The sequence below is a fragment of the Heliangelus exortis genome, chromosome 8, assembly GCF_036169615.1.
Source record: "Heliangelus exortis chromosome 8, bHelExo1.hap1, whole genome shotgun sequence".
NCBI classification, from domain to species: Eukaryota; Metazoa; Chordata; class Aves; order Apodiformes; family Trochilidae; genus Heliangelus; species Heliangelus exortis.
The window spans coordinates 10930088-10949898 of NC_092429.1; the positions used below are offsets into that span (position 1 = coordinate 10930088).

General features: G+C 44.1%; 1 protein-coding gene across 8 annotated transcripts in view; it reads right to left on the reverse strand.

The window, feature by feature from the left end:
- The window catches only part of PTPRF (protein tyrosine phosphatase receptor type F), a 382202-nt gene that overhangs the window by 81929 nt on the left and 280462 nt on the right, over positions 1-19811 (reverse strand). For all 8 annotated transcript variants that reach the window (XM_071750326.1, XM_071750332.1, XM_071750329.1 and 5 more), the window contains one exon: positions 9883-9993. In XM_071750326.1, the coding sequence (XP_071606427.1) occupies positions 9883-9993 (111 nt within the window). The remainder of the gene's footprint in view (positions 1-9882; positions 9994-19811) is intronic.

Here is a 19811-nt window from a genome sequence, read left to right on the forward strand (position 1 = left end):
TCCTAGGAATGGTTTGGGGCCACTGCCAGTGCTCCCTGCCCTCCTGCCAGCAAGAGAAGCTACCTAAGCACAAGGGTATTCCATCTCTCAGCCAGCTGCCCTTGCTGCCCTGTGGCAAGGGATGGCAGCATGCTGGGCTCTTATCTAGCTCAAATAAAAATTAGGTTTCTTGCCACTAGAGAAAGTTAAAACTTTTAAAGCTACAGGAAAAACTGAGGAGCCTGCTCTCCCTCGCAGCCTGCAATAGAATGGAGATCATTCTAATCTCTGCTTTCAAAGACTGCTCTTGATCTCTGGCCAAAAAGCAGCATCAGTTCAGAGGTATTAGAGTGGCACCTAGCACAGGTAATGGACTAGAGGAGGACCCCACATACAGTAGCATGCACTTCTTCCCACCCTACCTTTGAACAAAACCACCCTGGCTGATATTTACATGCAAAATATATTCTGTGCATTCTATATGTCAAGCAACACAGACATGCAAGCAAAGTATCAATGCCATCACCAGAGTCACAGCAAACAGTAAGCAGATTTCATCAGGCACACTGTGGCCGTGCCTGGAAGGGAGCCAGTCTGTAGGGCCCCCTCCCCTTTGGGGAATGGCTCTCCTCTCCCTACTGCAAAAGTCCCATCTGACGTGGTGTACTGTAGATGGATAAGAAGTGAAAAGGACCAACCTTCTCGCTGATCTGAGAGATGAAAGTTTGTTTTGTTTGATGGCAGAGTGCGATGAAGATGAGGAGGGAATAAAAAAAGACAAGGAAAAACACAGAGAGTAAAAACAGGCCAAGCTTCATCTGTCCGCACACCACTGAAACGACAAGACAAGACTACAGAGGTCAGCCATGACTTCCCACCACACACACACACACCACTCCATGTTGTGGACATGAGTGCACCACACTCACACTGCTCTGGCTTGGGGCAGGGATGGCTCCATGGCTTTCCTGACCTGCTCACTGCTCCTCGAGGCAGGGTGGAGGGGAAGGCACATCCCACACATACTCACATGGAGGGTACTTCAGGGGTGGCCCCACGCTGGGCCAGATGCTGGGAGCACAGACACGTTTACATGTGCAAAACACTCACGCACAGAGCAAGAGACTCCAGCCAGCACACAGACCCATGTGCTTCCACACACCCACTCCAGCTATAAAGATGATGGCAAAGGCACATTAAACTCATTGACCACACACTGGGAAGAGCATATACATAGATCCGAATTTTATAAAGTATGGAAGAAATGTTCCAAGTGGTGAATGGAAAAATCTTCTACCATGAAGAGCTGCTTCCCCTCTCCAAACAAAGAGCTAAATGCAGCAGAGAGGTATTAGGCAAGTGACAGACATGCGCAGGTCTCAGCTGGTCTCAGTTTCAGGAGACCCTTACTGGTACACTGTGCTGTGAGTGAAAGATGGACAAGAAATCAGAAGGACAAAAACACCCAGAGAGAATTGAGCAGGTCCCACTTTTTGTTCCTGCAGGAGAGACAGTAGAAGGTTAGTTGCATTTTCCTTACAGACAAAGGAGATCTTATTTCTCTAGCAGGAGTGACCTCACTCCAGCTACAGATCTGTGGTGTATCAGCTGTAATTGAACCCTCGCTGAGAGAATACAGAAGTGGATTTGATAGTTAAAGACTGCTTATGAGTCACATTTTTGATGGGGGAAGTAGAAGGCAGGGGGAGGAATTTGCTTTCCAGCAGAAACACTGCAAATTAGAGAACAGCATGTGGCATTATACAGTGCAAGAGTACAGTCAGCCATTTCCAGGGATCAGAGGACAGGATTTTAACCAACACCGACATGGTACAGATCAGGCAACAAACTGCCAACAACAGCTACAACAGTGGCCTAAGAAGTGCAATTGAGCTTGTAGGAGAACAGCAAAACAGTTGTTTATTTCTTCAATTGAACTGGTACCAGGGACCAGAATCAGCCAGCCCGGAGCTTGAGCCCATAAGTGAGGGCCACATGCATCAAGAACCCCCATCAACCTCAAAACAGGCTAAGGTCCAGTTTCCCTCTGGCCTGCTTCAGACAGGGGATTAACCTCTTGGTCCACAGAACACTGACTTAAGGTTCATTTAATCATTTGAGACCCTATGATGGGAGGGAACCTCTTTATTGCTGCTTCCAAGCCGCCACTTTATTTCCTAATCTAATGGAGTATATCACATCTGCATGGCCTCAGCAAACAGCAGAGGGCTTCACCTTCTGCCTAGCTCCTCCCAACAGAAAGGGGTTTTTTCCTGCCTTTGCCCAGGAAGGACAGTGCTTCTGGCAAACCAGGCATACCTGTGAATGGCTGCCCTTCTGGAAAGCAGCACTGACGTCACAATAGGACAACATATATTCCAAGTGCTGCAAGTGTGGATGAACCTGCTGCACCTTCGGGGACTGTGTGACTGGATGGCAAGAGGATGGTGAAGGATGACTGGGAGATGATGCTGAAACAGCTATGGGAACACCCATCCCTGCTGATGAAGTGCTTCAGAGCCTGCCCCTGTCCTTGGAAGGTACTGACAGCTCCCAGACACCCCAAGGGGACTTGCCAAGGTGTCATCTGGTGTGCCCACAGGCAGGGAGAGTGGTGCTGCTGCAGCTGGAAATGGCCAGGAATTCTGTTTTGGGGAGCCCAGCAGGAATTGCACTGCATCAGTGTATGTGGACAGGAGTAGGCTGACAGTGGCTTTCCCCATGTATTGACACTTCAGATTAGAGCTGGGAAGGTGAGGAGACACATGTGAAACACATTAATTCAAACAGATTACTTTCTGGTTTGTCAAACAGGAACAGGTTTGGGGCCTGCTATTTGTCGCTAATTGCTGGATTATCTCTTAATCTCTTATTGTATTACTGGCTTATGGAGAATAAAGACCAATAGCAGGCTATTTTGGAACAGCTGTAAGGCAAGAGGGAACACCTCTTGCAGAAATTTCTCTCCCTTTTCCCTTTACTTATTGCTCAAACAGCTGCTGCTTTATCTGAGAAAACCTGATGAATGATAAATTAGAAATTTTGTCTCTTTACAGATCCCATTCTCATGATCCCTTATCTTCAGTTCTCTATCCATGTCAGTTCTAAGCTAAGAAGCACATTTGCCAACAGGGTTTCTGCTTTTTTTACAAAGCAAATGACTCTGAGCAGTGAGAGCAAGTAACATCTGCAACCCTCCTACCCCCCAGAGGATTTAAGGCTGGGGTTACCCAGTATATCCCCTTTGCAGAACACACATGCTAGTGTGTTCCCATGAACCTCAACTGCCTGGTAGCTAACTTAAACAGGCAAGTCAAGTCACAGCAGAAATGCCACCAGATAGCAAATTCCAGAAAGTAAAAAAGGGGCTCCTTTTGAAATCCAAGTTGAAACAGCAAAGAAGAAAAGAGTGAGGCCATATCAGAGACGTGTCTGCCAGCCCTGACTGTCAGATGGCTCCAGCACTCTGTAGGCAGAAATTCCCATGCTGATTGAATTGCCTTTTACCCTGATACAGACATTCTCATCTTATGCAGCAGCAGCAATAGCCTAACCACAGCAGCTTGTTGCAGAAAGAATTAATTTGAGCTTACATGAGGCTCTGTTTTTGTGTGTTCTTGGGCATTAGCTCCCTGAAAGAAGGCAGGGGGCTGTGGCCAGGATACGAATGCACAGATCTGAGAGTTTAGATCACTAGCTTAAACAAAGAAACACATTTCTAAAGCTTTTCAGAATGCAAAGCTAACACTTTCCTGAAAGCAACAAGAAAGTTCATTATCCCAATTGGCTCTGCAGTTCTGCTGGGAACTGCCAGCATCTGTCCTGTGCTGAAAAACCTCCGGTGCTACACAAGGCATTAATATAAAGGTAAACCCAGACACTTCGGAATCCAAAAGAGAGGTTAACAAAAACCCAGAGGGCAATGAACCTGTGCCTGCTTATCTCCAAAAGCACATCTTGTGTCTCAAGGACTCCACATAAATCAAATTTTATCCTTTACAGCTTTTAGCAGTACAGAGGAATAAAAGGACAGATTGTCTTTTTTACGCCAGATTACATGAGAATAAGACAACCTCCCATTATATGTGATAAACAATTTTCTCATCACACAGTGATGGGTATATTCCATCCTAGAGAAATAGACAGGATGCTCAGGGCAACCAACCATCCTTTCCCATTCATAGTGCACACACATGCATGCATGAATTCAATTAAGGGCAGAACCTTTGCACAAGTGGATATAGAAGGGAAGGAAATGGACATTTAGTCAGCACAAATACACAAGCCTAGCTGTTCCACAGACATCTGTGCAGGTCATGTGAGGAGGAGGGGAAAATAGGTTTCCAAGCCCATTTCTGTGTTGCATTATCATGCACTGAGCAACCAGCCATTCTCCTTCTATTTTCCATAAAGGTCATTTTACAAATAATCATACTTGAGAGCCTTGCATCGCACTTTTACTGTCACAGGACTTTGCAAGGAATAAAATGGTGAAGCTTATTTAGTAGAATTCTAAAAAGCACATCAGTCTTCAGATGGAATGTGCTAGCAGAAGGACAAAAAACTAATATTTATTAAACTGTGACATCATAATCATTATGGCATAGCAAAATGCTCACAGAAACACTGATGGTAAACACACTTCAGCCCATGAGAAAACAGGCAAAAATATTCATAGTAGTATATGGGGAAAACTTGGCAGAAGCCTGTATGTGCCTCTCTGGCTCTGAAGCCAGACAGCTCCAGTGTGAGGAGACACACACTTGCAGCATCACCAGCCACAGTGCTGACTGAGCAGCAGACACCTGCTGGTGCCCAGTGCTGCTCATCTCTGGCCATGCCACAGGCTGCCCTCACCCCAGGCTGGCTTACAACTAACCAAGGTGCATCTGCCCAAACTACAATGGCTCTGACTTTGGCTACAGCAGTAGCTTCAACATAGAGCAGTACCCGGGGACAGAGGAAATGAAGTTAAAAATACTGAAATCCCATAAAAAGGAGTGCACTTTCTTCATCAAAGGGTCGTTGCTTTGTGATGCATTACTCTACTCCAGCATTATTTTGAGTTCAAGGCTGCACAGAGTGTACACAGGGAGCTCATGGCCCTTCAGACCTCCTCAGCCATGCACCAGCTGCTGAGAGGCAGTTACTCTCTGGCCTCTATAGCAGCTGGGTTTTGCTTCTTCTGATGGGCCAGGGCAGATGATCTACCCGAAGCAGCAGTCTGGGTCATCTGGTCTGATTCAACTGCCTGTGTTACCTTGTCATCCAGGCATCTCCCTCTTAAGTCTCTCCAGACTCTGCTTGACTGTAATCACTGTCAGGCCCTCAAGCACCAACAGTGCCCCTCTCTGGTCAAGCAATTTCAAACCCATCAGCCCTGACCAGAGGGAGGTTTAATGGACCACACTACCAGAAATGTGCATTTAGCTGGGATGTAAACAAATGTATTCCGTTATTTAGCCATATTTCAGACATCTCCGGTTGTTGGCTGTTTGACCACCATCCTCAAGTTTTACTCTTCTTCAGGCAATACTCTTGAGCTTTGACTGCTCTTGCTATTTTAGCTGTTTTAATATTACATAAGCAGAAAAATGTCCTTTTTAAAGGCTTCAAGTTTTGTTGCTCCAGGCCCATGTCAGTCATTCAGAAGTATTATTATTTACACAAGGACTCCACTGCAGTAAGCATAATATAGCCGCAGGTAGCATTTTGGTGAGATCCCTCTGTGTCTGAACCCAAGCTACTGCCAAATTCCCAAGTATAAAACCCTGCAGTGGCCGAAGAACCACTCCTAGGGACAGACCCACAATCCTAAATTCATTTTTGGTGATGGCTCATTAGTGGAACTTGGCAAATAAAACTTCAGACTCCAAGCAAGCTTCCCTGCTGCCAGATGAAACACTAGCCTGGCTTTTCAAAAAGCAAACCCAGAGAGCACGGATTTTTTTGCAGTAACACAGTTTTTATTTACTGCAGTCTGATCTACTAGTTTGAGGACAGAGAAGACAATTCAGTTTTAAATAATCTTCCTTTAAAAGCAGCTGTGCAGATGCCTTATCTACAGTACACATAGCATTTTGGGTGAGGGAACTACTGCACTTGCCCCACTGGACCATGCATTGACTACCTGAAAAGCAGCACTTAAGAACTGAAAACTGGGCAATATATTACTCATTTGATGAGAATTATGCAGACAGTGCTCCAATAAGTACTATTCTAACAGCATCTGCATTGCTCACTGCTGTAAGCAGCACTGGGGAACACACCTAGTGAACTCAGTAGTGTATTAATAAGGATATTCTTATAAACGGTCTTCCTGCTCATCTGCTTCACTGAAAAAATAATGGTACATGCAGAGAAAAAGAAAGGCAGAGAAAGCCTGTCACATATGGGAACAGTCAAATAAGGGGAGGGAAGATGAGGGGAGCACCACACAGGCCACCACCTTCAAAAGCATCTTGCAGAACAAAGCTTATGGCTGAAAATGCTCCTCTTTGTGCAGATGTCCCTGAAGCTGTAGGCAAATGAAGAGTGAAATGTGTTCATAAAAAAACAATAGCATAGGTCAATCATTGCAATTATACTATCCTCCCAGTAAGTACAAAGAAATTACACCACCTATGTTTTTTCCCACATCAGGTTGAATCTGCCCTCTCCTCTTAAATAATTTTCTTACGTGTTGAATCAACTTCTTGGATTTTTTGCAGCTAAATTAGACAGTAAACTCTCTGGATTACAGCAATCACATCTTCCATACATTTCTATTCCCTTCTCTTCTCCCTGCAGCACCATCAAGACCCAAATCTAATCATGGTTAGGATGTAATGTGGTGCATGCAACCATGAGTGTTCCTTAGTGTTGGTAATGACAATGTCCAGACCAGCATTTGAAAGCATGCTTGTGCTGAAAGAGAAGAACAGGAATATGCTACGGTGCCCCTTTCCAAGTCCCTGCAAAGCCCCAGATAGCCAGCTTTCTCTGGCATGCTCCTCACTCTTCCTTTCACTCTGTTTTTTTTCCTCTAATGGTCTGGATGTTTTTTGCAGCCCTCTGTGCATGGAGAGCTGAAGAGCAGCAGTGGGAGGCAGCCAGCTCCCATCCCAGCGCTGGTCCCAAGCTCCATCCCGCCTCTGCAGCAGCAGACAGATAGACCCGTCAGTCCAGAAGCAAAAGGCTTATGAGGGTTGCTTTCCAGCACACTTAGCAAGATGAAAATAATAGCTTCAAGGAAAACGCATCCATTTTCCTTTACAAATCCCTGGTGTGGAAATGTTTTAACTTTTAATGAAGTCCATCTGTACCGAAGTACTGGCTCTAAAGGATTCGGAGACAAGACACTGGCGTAGCCTACCCCTTCCTCCTCCTGTTCTTTCATTGATATAGGAAGCCCTAAGCAGTGCCTGGATACTCCTCCTCAGCAGCCAGTATCTTCCTTTGTTAGTGTGAAAAGTATGATAAAGAAGCTAATGAGCCTGTGCTTTCTACAGCACACTCACAAAGGATTACCTGGGAGGCTAGGAAAGGGGAGAACATGATCAAAAACATAAACCCCCAGAGTCTAGAGACAAACAAACATTTGAACTATTAAAAAAACAATAGACTGTAAATGAGAGCAGGCACAAGCAGTCCTGAGAAGTACCAGGGTGGAAATTAGTACTGCTACTCAGTACTCAGCCATGTGGCTGGCTTCTTGGGTGCATACCACAATGAGGTCAATCATTATGAAACCACCATGCAGTGGTGGTACAGCTGACACACTTAATTTCCACTGTAATTTAGCATTAATTAATGTCATCTCTAGTAAAGATACAGGCACTCTCTTAAGACCCTACTGGAAGTCACTGATCCATCTAATGAGAACACTGTAGGACTATCACAAGAAGAAAAAGCAGGGTTTCTTTTATTCTGCATCCCAGACTTGAAAAAGTAATATATTTTCATTTTTTTCCTTGCCTGTATTGTTCCTGGTGTCAAAAACTTTTTGAAGTCATTAACTAATATTGTAACAGTGAGATTTTTTTTGTATAACATCTGCTACCAGATGTAAGCACAAATACCAGCTAGGACAGTATGCACAGTGAATTTCATCTGATAATAATTTATGGAGCATCCTGTCTTAAATATACAGCAAATCTTTATCAGGATCACACAGGTTGGAGACTGACATTGTAAAGGTTATGTGCAGTAAAAGGCTTGTTTCAAAAACTTATGTGTAAGAAAATGATGGTTATCAGCAAAGCCTATGTCTAAGAACATAGGTGAAGGCCAGGATCTTCTCACATGTGCAGACCATCGCCTAAACAGGGCAGCTGAACCTTGCTGAGCAGCAAGCCAAGTGCAAAATTCAGTACAATCCTCAGTCCTACAGGTTTTACTTTCTGAATAAAGTGTTCATTAGTAAGAAATTGGAAAGTTGTTAAATAGAGGTTGAACCTCTTGAAGCTCCTGTGCCTTTTTTCAGCAACACCTCTATGGAAAGCAGGATATTGAGAATCTGAGCATGCCACAGGAAGCAAAAGCATCCCAAATACTGTAGCAGAACTGCTGGGCATCCACACAAACCTATGCAACAACAGCCGATCTGGTAACTAGGATCCTTTCCCTCAGAGCACAAAGAGACAATCTGGGATAAGTTTTAGTACAGCTTGCCTGAAAAATGAACTTGAAAGAATACAGGGAGTTTAAAATCATCCATAATTACACTATGAGAGTGAAATGATTCCACTGCATAGATATAGCTTCATCTTCTGAATATGCTTAATTGGATACTTCAGTCTTCCAAAGACTCTTTTAATCCAAATTATGCTGCAAAATAAAAAAGCAGTCCCCCAGAATAAGCAAAGAGTCAATGTCAGAAGCCACCTCTAGAAGGAAACACACAACATGTGAAGACTTAATCATTCTAATGTCCTCTTTCCATATTGACCATTGCACGTACAGATTTAAGACTGTATTTTCTGTATTTCAGAGGAAAGAAGAAAAGAAGATGAGATTTTATTATTAGATAGTTGCTTTATTATATGGAAATAAAATCTGGTTTTAACTTCCTAAAAAACAATGGGTTCCATCAGCACAAGAATCTTCTTCTTTGGAAAATCCACAACTACATTTCCCAGGAGTTCCATGCCAGTGGCTCTGGTTATACAGTTCATATGAAGCAGCACATTTTTTTCTTGCTGAGGTTAACAGAAAGCATACAGGGAATTTAGCCCTTTCTACTCTTCAAGCTAACTCAAACACCTTCTATGCAGAGAAAGAAAAACTGCCCTAATGTAAAACCTAGTTATTCTGGTATGTTGAAAACAGTTTTAAATCAGCAACGTAGCATAACCATTAGAAAAATCACTTTACATGAATTGCAGATAATTTCCAGCAGGTTCCCAGTGTGAGCAGTTAATACTCAGAGGATCAATCACTAATGCATGTAAGATGGATTAGGACAATGCAAAAAAGCTGTTCTGTTTTTAAAGATACACAACCCAAAGCAGAGGCCCAGGTATCAGCTCAGCTATAGCTGAGCACCTCTCACTCATCAACATATGACTGATTTTATGTTACTCCACCAAAGGTTAGTTTATACTAAGAAAATTAAGTACTTCTCAATCCCAATTAAAATAACCATGACACAAAGTTATTGAGGTCAAGGGAAAGGAATTCCAATTCTGCCCATATTTCAACAATTTACATAACACCATATAAACAGCAAAAACAGATTTCCAGATGTGAGTCAAACCCAATGTTGATCAAAGACCTTGTGCAATTTTTTGAGCAAAAGGCCACATCACACAAACCACAAAGTGCCATCAGGGCACTAAGGTAGGGAACACACTCCTTTCCTGAAAGTCACGGAGCCTTTTGGGCAGGAGGAGAGTGAACCCCTTTGGTGGAAACTGTTCTTACCTCGAACATAAAGGTTTGCTGGGGCAGAGTATCGGGTTCCTGCACTGTTGGTTGCAACACATTCGTATTTGCCTTGGTCTGACTCCTCGCTGTTCTCTATTTGCAGAGCTCCTGTACACAAACAAGATGACACAGACAATTCAGGTTATGGCAAATCTGGTAGTTGAACAGCCAGCCTCAGAAAAGGAAGGCCATGTCCCACACTTTAAAGCATCTTCCTGGATAAATATGTTGTGATGTTGTTCCCTGGACCCACAGGGTACCAGCATGCAGCCATAAGGTACCAGTCTGCTGTCAGAAGCTTGTGAAATTGATTGTTGCTATTTTTTAAAGGTACAGGGAACCAGTTATTGATGTATTTCCAACCACCCCAACCACTTATATTCATTGTTTCAATAAAGGAAAAATCATATACATACACACCTATTACTTACAGTTTTGTATGTGACTCCTGCCTAATAAAAAGACCCTTTATAAGGCTTTAATCAAAACAGCCAAGCACAAAGCACACTAACTGTAGCTGTTTGTTTCTTATCTGATGCACATGAAGCCTAGCAAGCACTCAACAAATTGTGATCTTCCTGCAAAAACTGGCAGAATCCCATCTCTCCCATCTCATCACCCTTCTTTCTAACAGACATATCCCTCTGAGATAACACTTTGCCTTTTGTCAACTTTCTCCACATCAGTGATCTCCATGTCCTTTTGGATTTCATTGTACATGATACAAAAAGATTAGAAACTCAGTCTGAGACATCAAAGATATACACCAAAGCAATACACCCATTTGCTGCATGGTGCTCACATGAAAGCCACCCTCCCTCTGTCCCACAGTGCCTGTTCCTCCAGCTTTGGGTCAGGAACAGTTGCTTAGCCCAGACTGCATTTCCCTGGGACATGATTTGATCCCATCCCTGAAGTTCCAGTTGCAGGAGGGTTACATCCAAATAATTGCAACAATTGCCAGAGCACACAGAGTAGCATTTCAAGTGGGGAACCTCTGGACTGCCTATGATGGAGCAGTGAGCTCTGTCCTGAGGTGGTTTTCTCTCATCTGCTCCATCTATTTCACTGGCATCCAGCAACACTTGGCTTGGGAGGCTGGTCTTTCATCCAACTTCTTGTCTAGCACAGATGACTGCAAAACTGGTCACATCTGAACTCCCCTGACCGGGCTCCATATGCAGACTATAAGACGGAGACACAGAAAGAAAGAAGCAGGACAGATGACAGCAAGCTGGCACTGCAGGAGAGAGTGGCCGCTGGCCAGACACTGACGTGGCTGGTGCTCAGCCTGTTTCCCCCAGGCAATGTGGGAATGATTTTTAAAGTGCCTCCAAGTGTTCAGATTCTGCTGCTTAGGATCGGCTCTAAGAAGGGAACTCTGCTCACAAACCATATACTGAACTAAAAGAAAACATTAACCCCTTTGCTTATAAGGATTGGAACTCATTTCTGCCTGCCACGGCTCAAAACGACCACTGAGAGCGACACTGAGAATAGCTGGTGAAATTGCCTTCCCCCTTCTTGCTGGTTCAAGCTGCAGAGGTCAAACTCAGTTTTTCATATCATCAGAACAGAAGAAAAACTAATGTGGATCAACCACTGCCACCTCCATTATTTAGAAGGATAAATTGAGACTGTAGCGTAAGTCTATATGTCATGGGGAAAAATGAACTTCCCTAGGTTCTGCCATATAATAAAAATGATGTACAGAGCCCTCCCTATTGTTGCATTAGTGCTGGAAATGAGGCTTCAGCTAGACAGAAAGCGCTTGGCTGCAGAAGTCTTCCCACCTACTAACATAAGGAGCTGCCAGCTTTCCCTAGCACAGCACTCTCTGGACACCCACAGGCCAAAGCCTACAGAGTAATGCTGCTTAATTCAGGGAAAACACTGAATTTCTGCATGCTGTCTGGGAAAAACATCTTCAAGCAGACAGCAGCATGACAGGCAGCAGAGCAGGAAGAAGCTTCTCAATATTGACAAGACACAGAGAACCAGAGAATCTACAAACAAAAAAGACCTATTAGATTATCTTGTGCATCCCTGGAGGCCAGGGCAGGATTGCTCCCTGTTGTAAATGTACTTGTGTTCTGTCCAATCCTATTTTGAATGTGCCAAGTGATAGGTCTTTCACCACTTCTTCAAGGCATTGATGCCTCGGCCTGGTTATGCTATCAGGAAGATTTTCCTGGAACTCACCATATATTATCCCCTGCTCATTACTCTGTGCATGTGTTGCAGAGTCCATTCTGAGCACTTGCCTTAAGCTGGGCTGGGGAAAGCTGTTTGCTGCAAGCATACCCACATTTCAAAAAAGAAACACAAAACAAAAAAGAGTGGATATCATTACCCATAAGAAGACCCTAATTTTTATTTAGCCTGTAACTCTCATCAGCTGGCTGGGATGAAAGCAGAACCAGCTTCAGGTGACAGGCAGTGGTATCAGCAGAAAAAAAAATAAGATTCCTAGATAATTCTGCCGAGAACATATACTTTTTTAATATGCCCCTTTAACCATTTAATACATACCACTGTTACTTATACCCTTTACACTTGCAATCAGCATGCCTCTTAAATGCTAGTTAGTAAAATCTCTAGGGAACTCAACATCAGTGCTGGAGACAGAAGAGGAAAACAGAAAAGAATGAAGAAAACTGGATTATGCTCTCAGACACATAGTGTGATTGTGGGGGTGCTTTACCCTGAGACAAGAGCTGGAATTGATGGTCCCGATGAGTCCCTCCCAACTCAGCATATTCTATGATTCTATGAAAATGGGCACAGAGGAGAGATTGAGAATACATGCTCTTATTGCCTGTCAGTTCTGCAGCCAGTGTGGGCAGGTTTCTAGGATCACACTATAAACATGTAACATGCATCAGCAACTGCCTGCAAACTACTCTGGGACTTGGGGTAAGGGATTCTGGTTTTGTCTGTGTTGGCATGACTGTTCAAACTATGGCACTCAAGAGCAAGAAAACCCAGAAAGCTGAAGGAAGTTCATGTAAACCTCTCAACTGAACCAGAGAGAAATCAGTTACTACAATAAATCATCATTAGACAAATATACAGATCCCAGAGTATAGCTGACACCTAGCAGAAAGTGGAAGGATCATGGTAAATTGATGAGCGGGTAATGAGCAGGACTATAGGGGTTTTCTTGAAGGACAATCTACAACTCTGTGATGGATAGGAAAGTGTAGGGTATCTCAGGATACAGATTTATGAATAAAGTTAGGAAGCTCAGACATAAATGCATGTGACCCTTAGGAAAAATTCCCTAGGTGTAAAATGCTTCAGACCCTCATTCAGTCATTCCAGAGAAAGGCAACAGCTGAGTCTCTTGGAGGGTTCACGTCTTGGCTGGACAGGACACAAGGAGCTACAGGAAAAGAAGAACTCTCCCTGACGTTCATGGAAGCTGCATCTAAAGACCCTCTGACAAGTGCAAAGGACAAGTGCAAATTTCTATTCTTACCCTGTCAATATCTTATGATCTTCTGTGCCTCTGCAAACCAGGGTTCGGAAGGCTGATTTACTTTTATTTATTACTTTGTGATTTATGTTGCACAAGTTGCTGAGTAAGGTCATGTTCACACAGGATGTTACTGCAGACTTCTCATATGGCCTCCTCCAGTGCTCCTGTGTCAGCTGTTTTGTCCTTGTTTGCATGGCTGAGTCCCAATGTGCAATCACTGCAATCCACAGCTTCAGTGGATGCATGAGGACTTTCTACCATCAATATGTGCCTATGTGCACACAGAGGTGCAATGAACAGCTGGTTTGGGAGCTCATGGGACCTTGCAGCAACACATGTTCATCAGAGAAACACCTCTCCCTGCTGAGCACCACTCAGCCCCTACTGCCTCCTAAGCACTCTGAACCACACCAGGGCTCCAGCAGAAGAGGGGCAGATATTCCTCACCACACTGCAATTCCACGTCGATCTCACCTGTTGGCTCAGATCCCGGTAACACATCTCACCTTATCAGAGACCTGACAGATCCTAAGAAAAACCCCTGGCTGCTCTCCAGTGAGAATGGTGACAAGGCAAAGCTTTCAGGGGATGAGGGCAGGTGACAGCCCGGCTGATTGACACAACCATCTCTTACAGGTTCTTTACTTTGTGCTGTTATATCCTTGCCAGTTCCTTCCCTCCCTCCTCTCCTAGATTTTTTTTTTTTTTTACCTCCCCCCCTCTTTAAATTTGGGCACAGACAGAAGCCCCATTAGCAGCTCTCCAAGATACTTATCTACTCAAATATACCTGTGCTGAGGCAGAATCATTAGTTGCAGTGACATAGTTAAAAGAAACATTTAAAAAGTGTATTGCACAGAGCACAGGGAAGGTAGATCCTGGTAAGTTCCTCTTCTTGGCAATGCTGTGTACTGTTGTGCCACAGAGGGCTTGTCACTCTCTCCTTTAAGTGACAAAAGATCTCAGCTGCCATACAAATGGATCTCTGAAATCCTGCTCCATCATCAGCTGCTTGTGCTCTTTTCTCCCAGACAGCAACACACAGAGCTATACATGGCAGCTCCTGGTGTGACACTCTTCCATATTTATTCAGGTCGGAGCTCCAGCCCCAGCAGTGGGAGCAGCTCCATTTTTCTAGCAGGTCATTCACAGCCTCAGTTCCCCTGGCTCAGAGATGGGAACTGACCTTTTGCCCTAGCTATAAAACTAGACATGGAATGAAATGCTCCTCTAAGTACCCAGGAGTCAGAGAAACCAGACTGCAGTCACAGCACAGCACAGGAAAGGACTTGCAATGCAGGTGTTAATGAACCCAGCTACCTGACCAGGGCCCTTCCTTTCAGGGAGCAGACAAATTTTGCACACCCTCCACACTACAGAACATGGCCACCCCAAACCCTGCCCTTTCCCCCTGCCTCCCACCAGCTTCCTCCACATGAAAACTGCCTGACTTTTCCTGAAGCAGTATTCTTAAGCACCCCTTTAGCCAGTGCTCAGGAGTGGGCCCTATTCCCGTTCTGCTAAAAATTCCCTCCCAGAGGAGGAGAATCTTCCAAATAAAATCTAGAGAGCTATGGAGCAGGGACAGATGCAAGCCCAGACCAAACAAGGACCCATAAATGTGAACAAGGTAGAGAAAGAGACACACTTTGACACCCTGGCTGCTGCCCAAGATAACCAACACTTGCCATGGGACCTGTGAAAGCCTGAAAGACACCAAACCCATGCAAGAATCACTAATAATGCAAATTAGCATTTCCTATCTTCACTAATTTTTTGTAATTTTAAACAGCAACAGCTCTCAGCTGTTAAAAAGAATGGTACCTAGCCTCCACCAGCTATCAGTAATGACAATTATGCAAAACAAGGTACATACAAATATATTTTCATTGTTAGTGTTCATTATGGTCATTATGCCCGAGAGTCTGGTGATTGGCAAGGGGCCTGCTCTGGATGGTGGTGGTGCTGAGAAATCCCTCTCCTGTGCAGGACAAGCAGCTGCTGAGAGCACCCAGCTGCTGCCACTGAGCTGGGCTTGGGCAGAGAGGGAAAAGACCCAATGCGCTCAGCAGCAAGAGGTCTCCTCTTAGAGAGCGGAGTTTCAGGATGCTCTCAATCATTCACCAGCAGGTAAAGGAAATCTCAGGGGACTTGGCATCAGAAGCAAAACTACAGCACTGTCAAATGCACAGTAACGCCTCTGTATGCTTGTAAAGGGACATGAGTCAATTTGAATCCCAACAGTAAGAAACATGGCATTACAAGCATTTCCAAGCACCACCCCACCCAACCTCCACCCGACACTGTCTGCTCCTGAAAGCATATCTTCTAATTTTAAAATGTTTCACTGTCTCTTTTTTTTCCCTCTCTGTGTGTGACTCAAAAAGCTCAAGAAAATCCTATCATATACAAAGTGCAATCAAATGCACAAACACTTACTCAAAAAGAGACAGCAAAATTCTTTTAGCTTCTTCTAATCTCTTTGGATAACTTTATGCTCTAGCTCGCAGGATAGCACCAAAATACTGCAGCTATATTTAAACCAGTCTGCTCAAGACTGGAAAAGGCTTAGCTGCAGCCCTACCAGAAGTTGGTGCGGGTGTTTACCTGGCTTCTCAGACAGAGCTTCTGACACCCAAGTGAGCTGATCTAAAGGTAATTCAGACAGACCTCTGCTATGCTGATGTCTGCAGGTAAAAACTACTCTTATGTATAGGAACCTCAGATATTTCCACTGCTGACAGAAAAGTAACAAATAAATCTGACTGGAGAGGGAAAATGCCTGAGACGATGGCATTTCTTTACCTCCTCATGTGCATCCTATCTAATGCTTGTTCAGTCCAGCACTCACCAGAAACACAACAGTGCTCTTCTCTCTCTTACAGCCTGGGGCAGGAAAACGCAGCCAGGTTTCACAAAAGGTTGAACGAGTTCAATTCCAGAGAAATGCTGGAAATGAACATCATCTATTTTACTTGGGAAATAATAAGAATGGGACAGAACTTGCTTAAATGTGGACTTGCTGATACTACTGGTGGGTCACTGTAAAAAGCCAGCTATTGCCTAATCTGATGAGCATCTGCTCATTCTGATGTCATTCTGATGAGCAAATAGGGATTTAAAGATTAAATTATTATCTGGGGCAGTCCCTGGAGGGAGCTCCTCCCATTTCAGGGAAGACAGAAATACCTGGACAGAAAGAACCAAATTTGGAGGGGCAAGGTCAAACAAGGTGTTTAGAGAGAAAAATCTCCTGTTTGAAGGGGTGTATGGTAGAATTTCTTGGGTTGTTCTCCTGCTGACCACATGATGCTCCCTGTGAGTGGGTTTTCCACTGCTCCAGCACAAAGCCCTTGGGTAGTGCTTGAACCTTCAGAGTACACAAGACACTCAACTCCTAGTGACACAGTAACAGCAGCAATTGTACCAACCCAAAACCTCCCTTTCCACCCCCAAATATTATTACCAAAAGGGTTTATTAAGAGTCATTATTTCACCCTTCCTTTCAGACCAAATTAATGGATTCCAAAGCATCAAACTTACCTTAATGAGGAACAAGAGTGCAGCTGGGTATAGAACATGGCAGAACAGTCACTTCTACATGGACACAACCTCACCATCATAAAAGCACTTTCATCTAATCTGTTGTTATCTTTAGAAATTCGGTGACCTCCATTTTAAATAAAAGGCATTAGGCTGACAGAAATCCTCTGGGAGAAGCCAGAGAGCAGCACGTGGCTTCTGTTTGCTCTCACAGAAATGTCATCTTTGACATTCAAACAGGACACGTATATTTTAAATAATGTCAAGAACATTCTTAAAATACCTCATCAGGACTCAAATGGGGGTGGAAAGGGGGGTGGGGGTGCAGGGAACTTATGTTTCATGAGATGGAGAGTTCTTTTCACAGAGATGTGTTCAGTTCCCAAGCAGGACGTATGAAGCATCCACACGGTTCTGGTGCTGAGTCACTAATGTCATCAGACAGGGCGGGCATGCAGCGAGCACACGGGGAGGCCCTGGGATGGCTGCATGCTCAGTATGCATGGCTGGAGCTCAGAGTGCTCAGCTACTTAGCATTCAATCTGTCATTTCATTTTAGGATTTGCAGTAGAAATAGAAGATGAAGAAATAGTTTAAGGAGCTTGTAACATCACAGCTGTCAATCTCCAGCATTCCAAAGGGAGGAATGACAGATATATAAGCCCATTCATATCAAAATAAGGTTTGCAGTCTTTTTCCCTGACCCAGATTTGTTACAGAGGCAACTTAATGCAAATACACATAAAATGGCAATTCACATTTATTCTAAAATCACTTAACAGGAGCTGAAAACATTAACCCCAGCAACAGAACCAGTTCCAAAGAGTCAGACTATTATCTTTCAGCAGTGATTCAGGGAAAAGAGGGAGGAAAAGGGAGAAGGGGGGAAACTGAATGAATGAGGTTGTGTAGATTTGTAGGTGGCAGTCATTCTGTTTTGAAATCCAGGGGTCAGTAAACAGGGGTCACTAAAATCACAAGAGAATTCAAAATGACCTTAGCATGTAACACTGATTAACACTCTAAAGTTAATCTAAAGGGACAGCTTTGAGTGCTCAGGCTAGAAAAGACAACACTCCAATTGGAATGTCACTACTGGTGCATACAGGCTATGAAAACTAGCCAGGGACTGTGCACACTGGGCTGTCAAGTTAAGGGTGGGTTTAATTAATGAAGGGTTAAACCAGTCAGATGTGCTTCTGATTCATCTATTTATTTTAAATCTTTGTGCTGGAAAGCAACATTGGCATGTCTGGCTCAGAAAGGGGGGTCTGGGGCAGTGGTTCTCCACTCTGCTGCCATGTTAGAGGGTTAGCACTCTTGAAAGCCAAACATGAGGACAGCAAACAAAGGTGCTCATTATCCCAGAGCCAGATTTGCTCAAACTTCCAAAAATTTATTTCTTTCTGATCAGTTTCATGCCTGTCAGCAGCAGCAGAGGAGAATTTGACTGTTCTCTTGTGAAAATATTACCTCCTTATGCTTACACCAAAGCAGCCCATCTAAGCCCCCCTAGACACAAAACCTCAGAGGACACAACTACAGAGGAAGTTCAGAGACTTGGAGGAGATGTCGAGCCTCCCTTGGCAGAGGCCAGGGACCATTTTCCAGTTTGCAAACTTTCCGCTGAATAACCCCTTTTCAACAGTGCAAAATTGCAATGGATGAGTCTACAAGAAATCACACTAAAATCCAACCAAAATAAACATACTAGTGGGAGAGTGCAGATGAGCAAGAGCGCTGGCAGAGTTAGGGCTGAGAGTAAAAGCTGGAGATGAGAGACACTGGAGGAGAAGGGACAAGGCAGACAGGAGATGGAGTGACATGACAACTGGAGGCACATTTCAGCATTCTTACCTCTGATCGGTGTACCACCTGGTGAGGTAATTTGAATGCAAATAAGATTAGAGAGAAGCATTAGTACAAAGAGGAAAGGAAGAAAATTATAACTAAAAAGCAGAAAGTTTTTAAAGCTAGAATTTGTATTAGCGCGACAGGAATAAACAAAAAGAAACTGATGTGCAATAAAAGTCAGAGTGACACTCTCAGGACATTAGTAAAGCTCATTGCTTCCAGGAGTGCAGCATCCAGCCCTGCATCTTGCCATTAAAGCCATCACCCTCATGACTGGGGGCCAAAATAGGCCACCGAGGTGGCGTTTCTGGCTGGCCTCTCCACTTGCATTCACCCATACCACTGTTCAAGCAGTTGAGATGGAGGACGTGTTGAGAAGATGGTGCAGTGCCCCTTCATTCCTCATACAGAACAAGGAGGGGGTGTCCTGGGGGCTGTGTGACCGTGAGTGTGCTGGGCAGGAGGGGTGGAAAGCGCATGGTTGCGGGCGCTAGGTGCAATTTTGCTTCAGGGTTAGAATGACCAGTGGGACAAAATCTGCTCTCTTAAGAAATTGAACTAAGGGGAGAGTGTAACAAATAATTTTTGAGACATTCTCTGCATCTCATAACCCTCGCATCAGGTTCCCTCTGGCAAAGAAATTGGCGTCATGCAGAATTAACTTCATATACAGAAATACTTTGAAATGAAGTAGTTTTTGGTAATGTAACAATGGCTTGCTAGCCAGACTTCTCTTGCTCCTGACTAATTTGGATGTTATCTGTAGAAAGGAATCCCTACCCTCTTTATAAGGCACGGGAGATAATTTTACATGCTATAATGAAGAGTATCTTATAAGGAGGGCTTCTCTGGGAGTGAGGTTCAGTTATCCTGTTGCAATGATCTATAAAGGTTTCTTTTCTGAGGTCAATGTGTTTATCAAGTGGAAGATCCACTGGCCAGTGCCTGGAGTTCAGCATGCAATCAATAATGAGGCATGATTGAAGGGGAGATGCTCCACCTGGGCAAATTTGCAGGGAACCCTTCTAATACCCACTTTTGTCCCCTT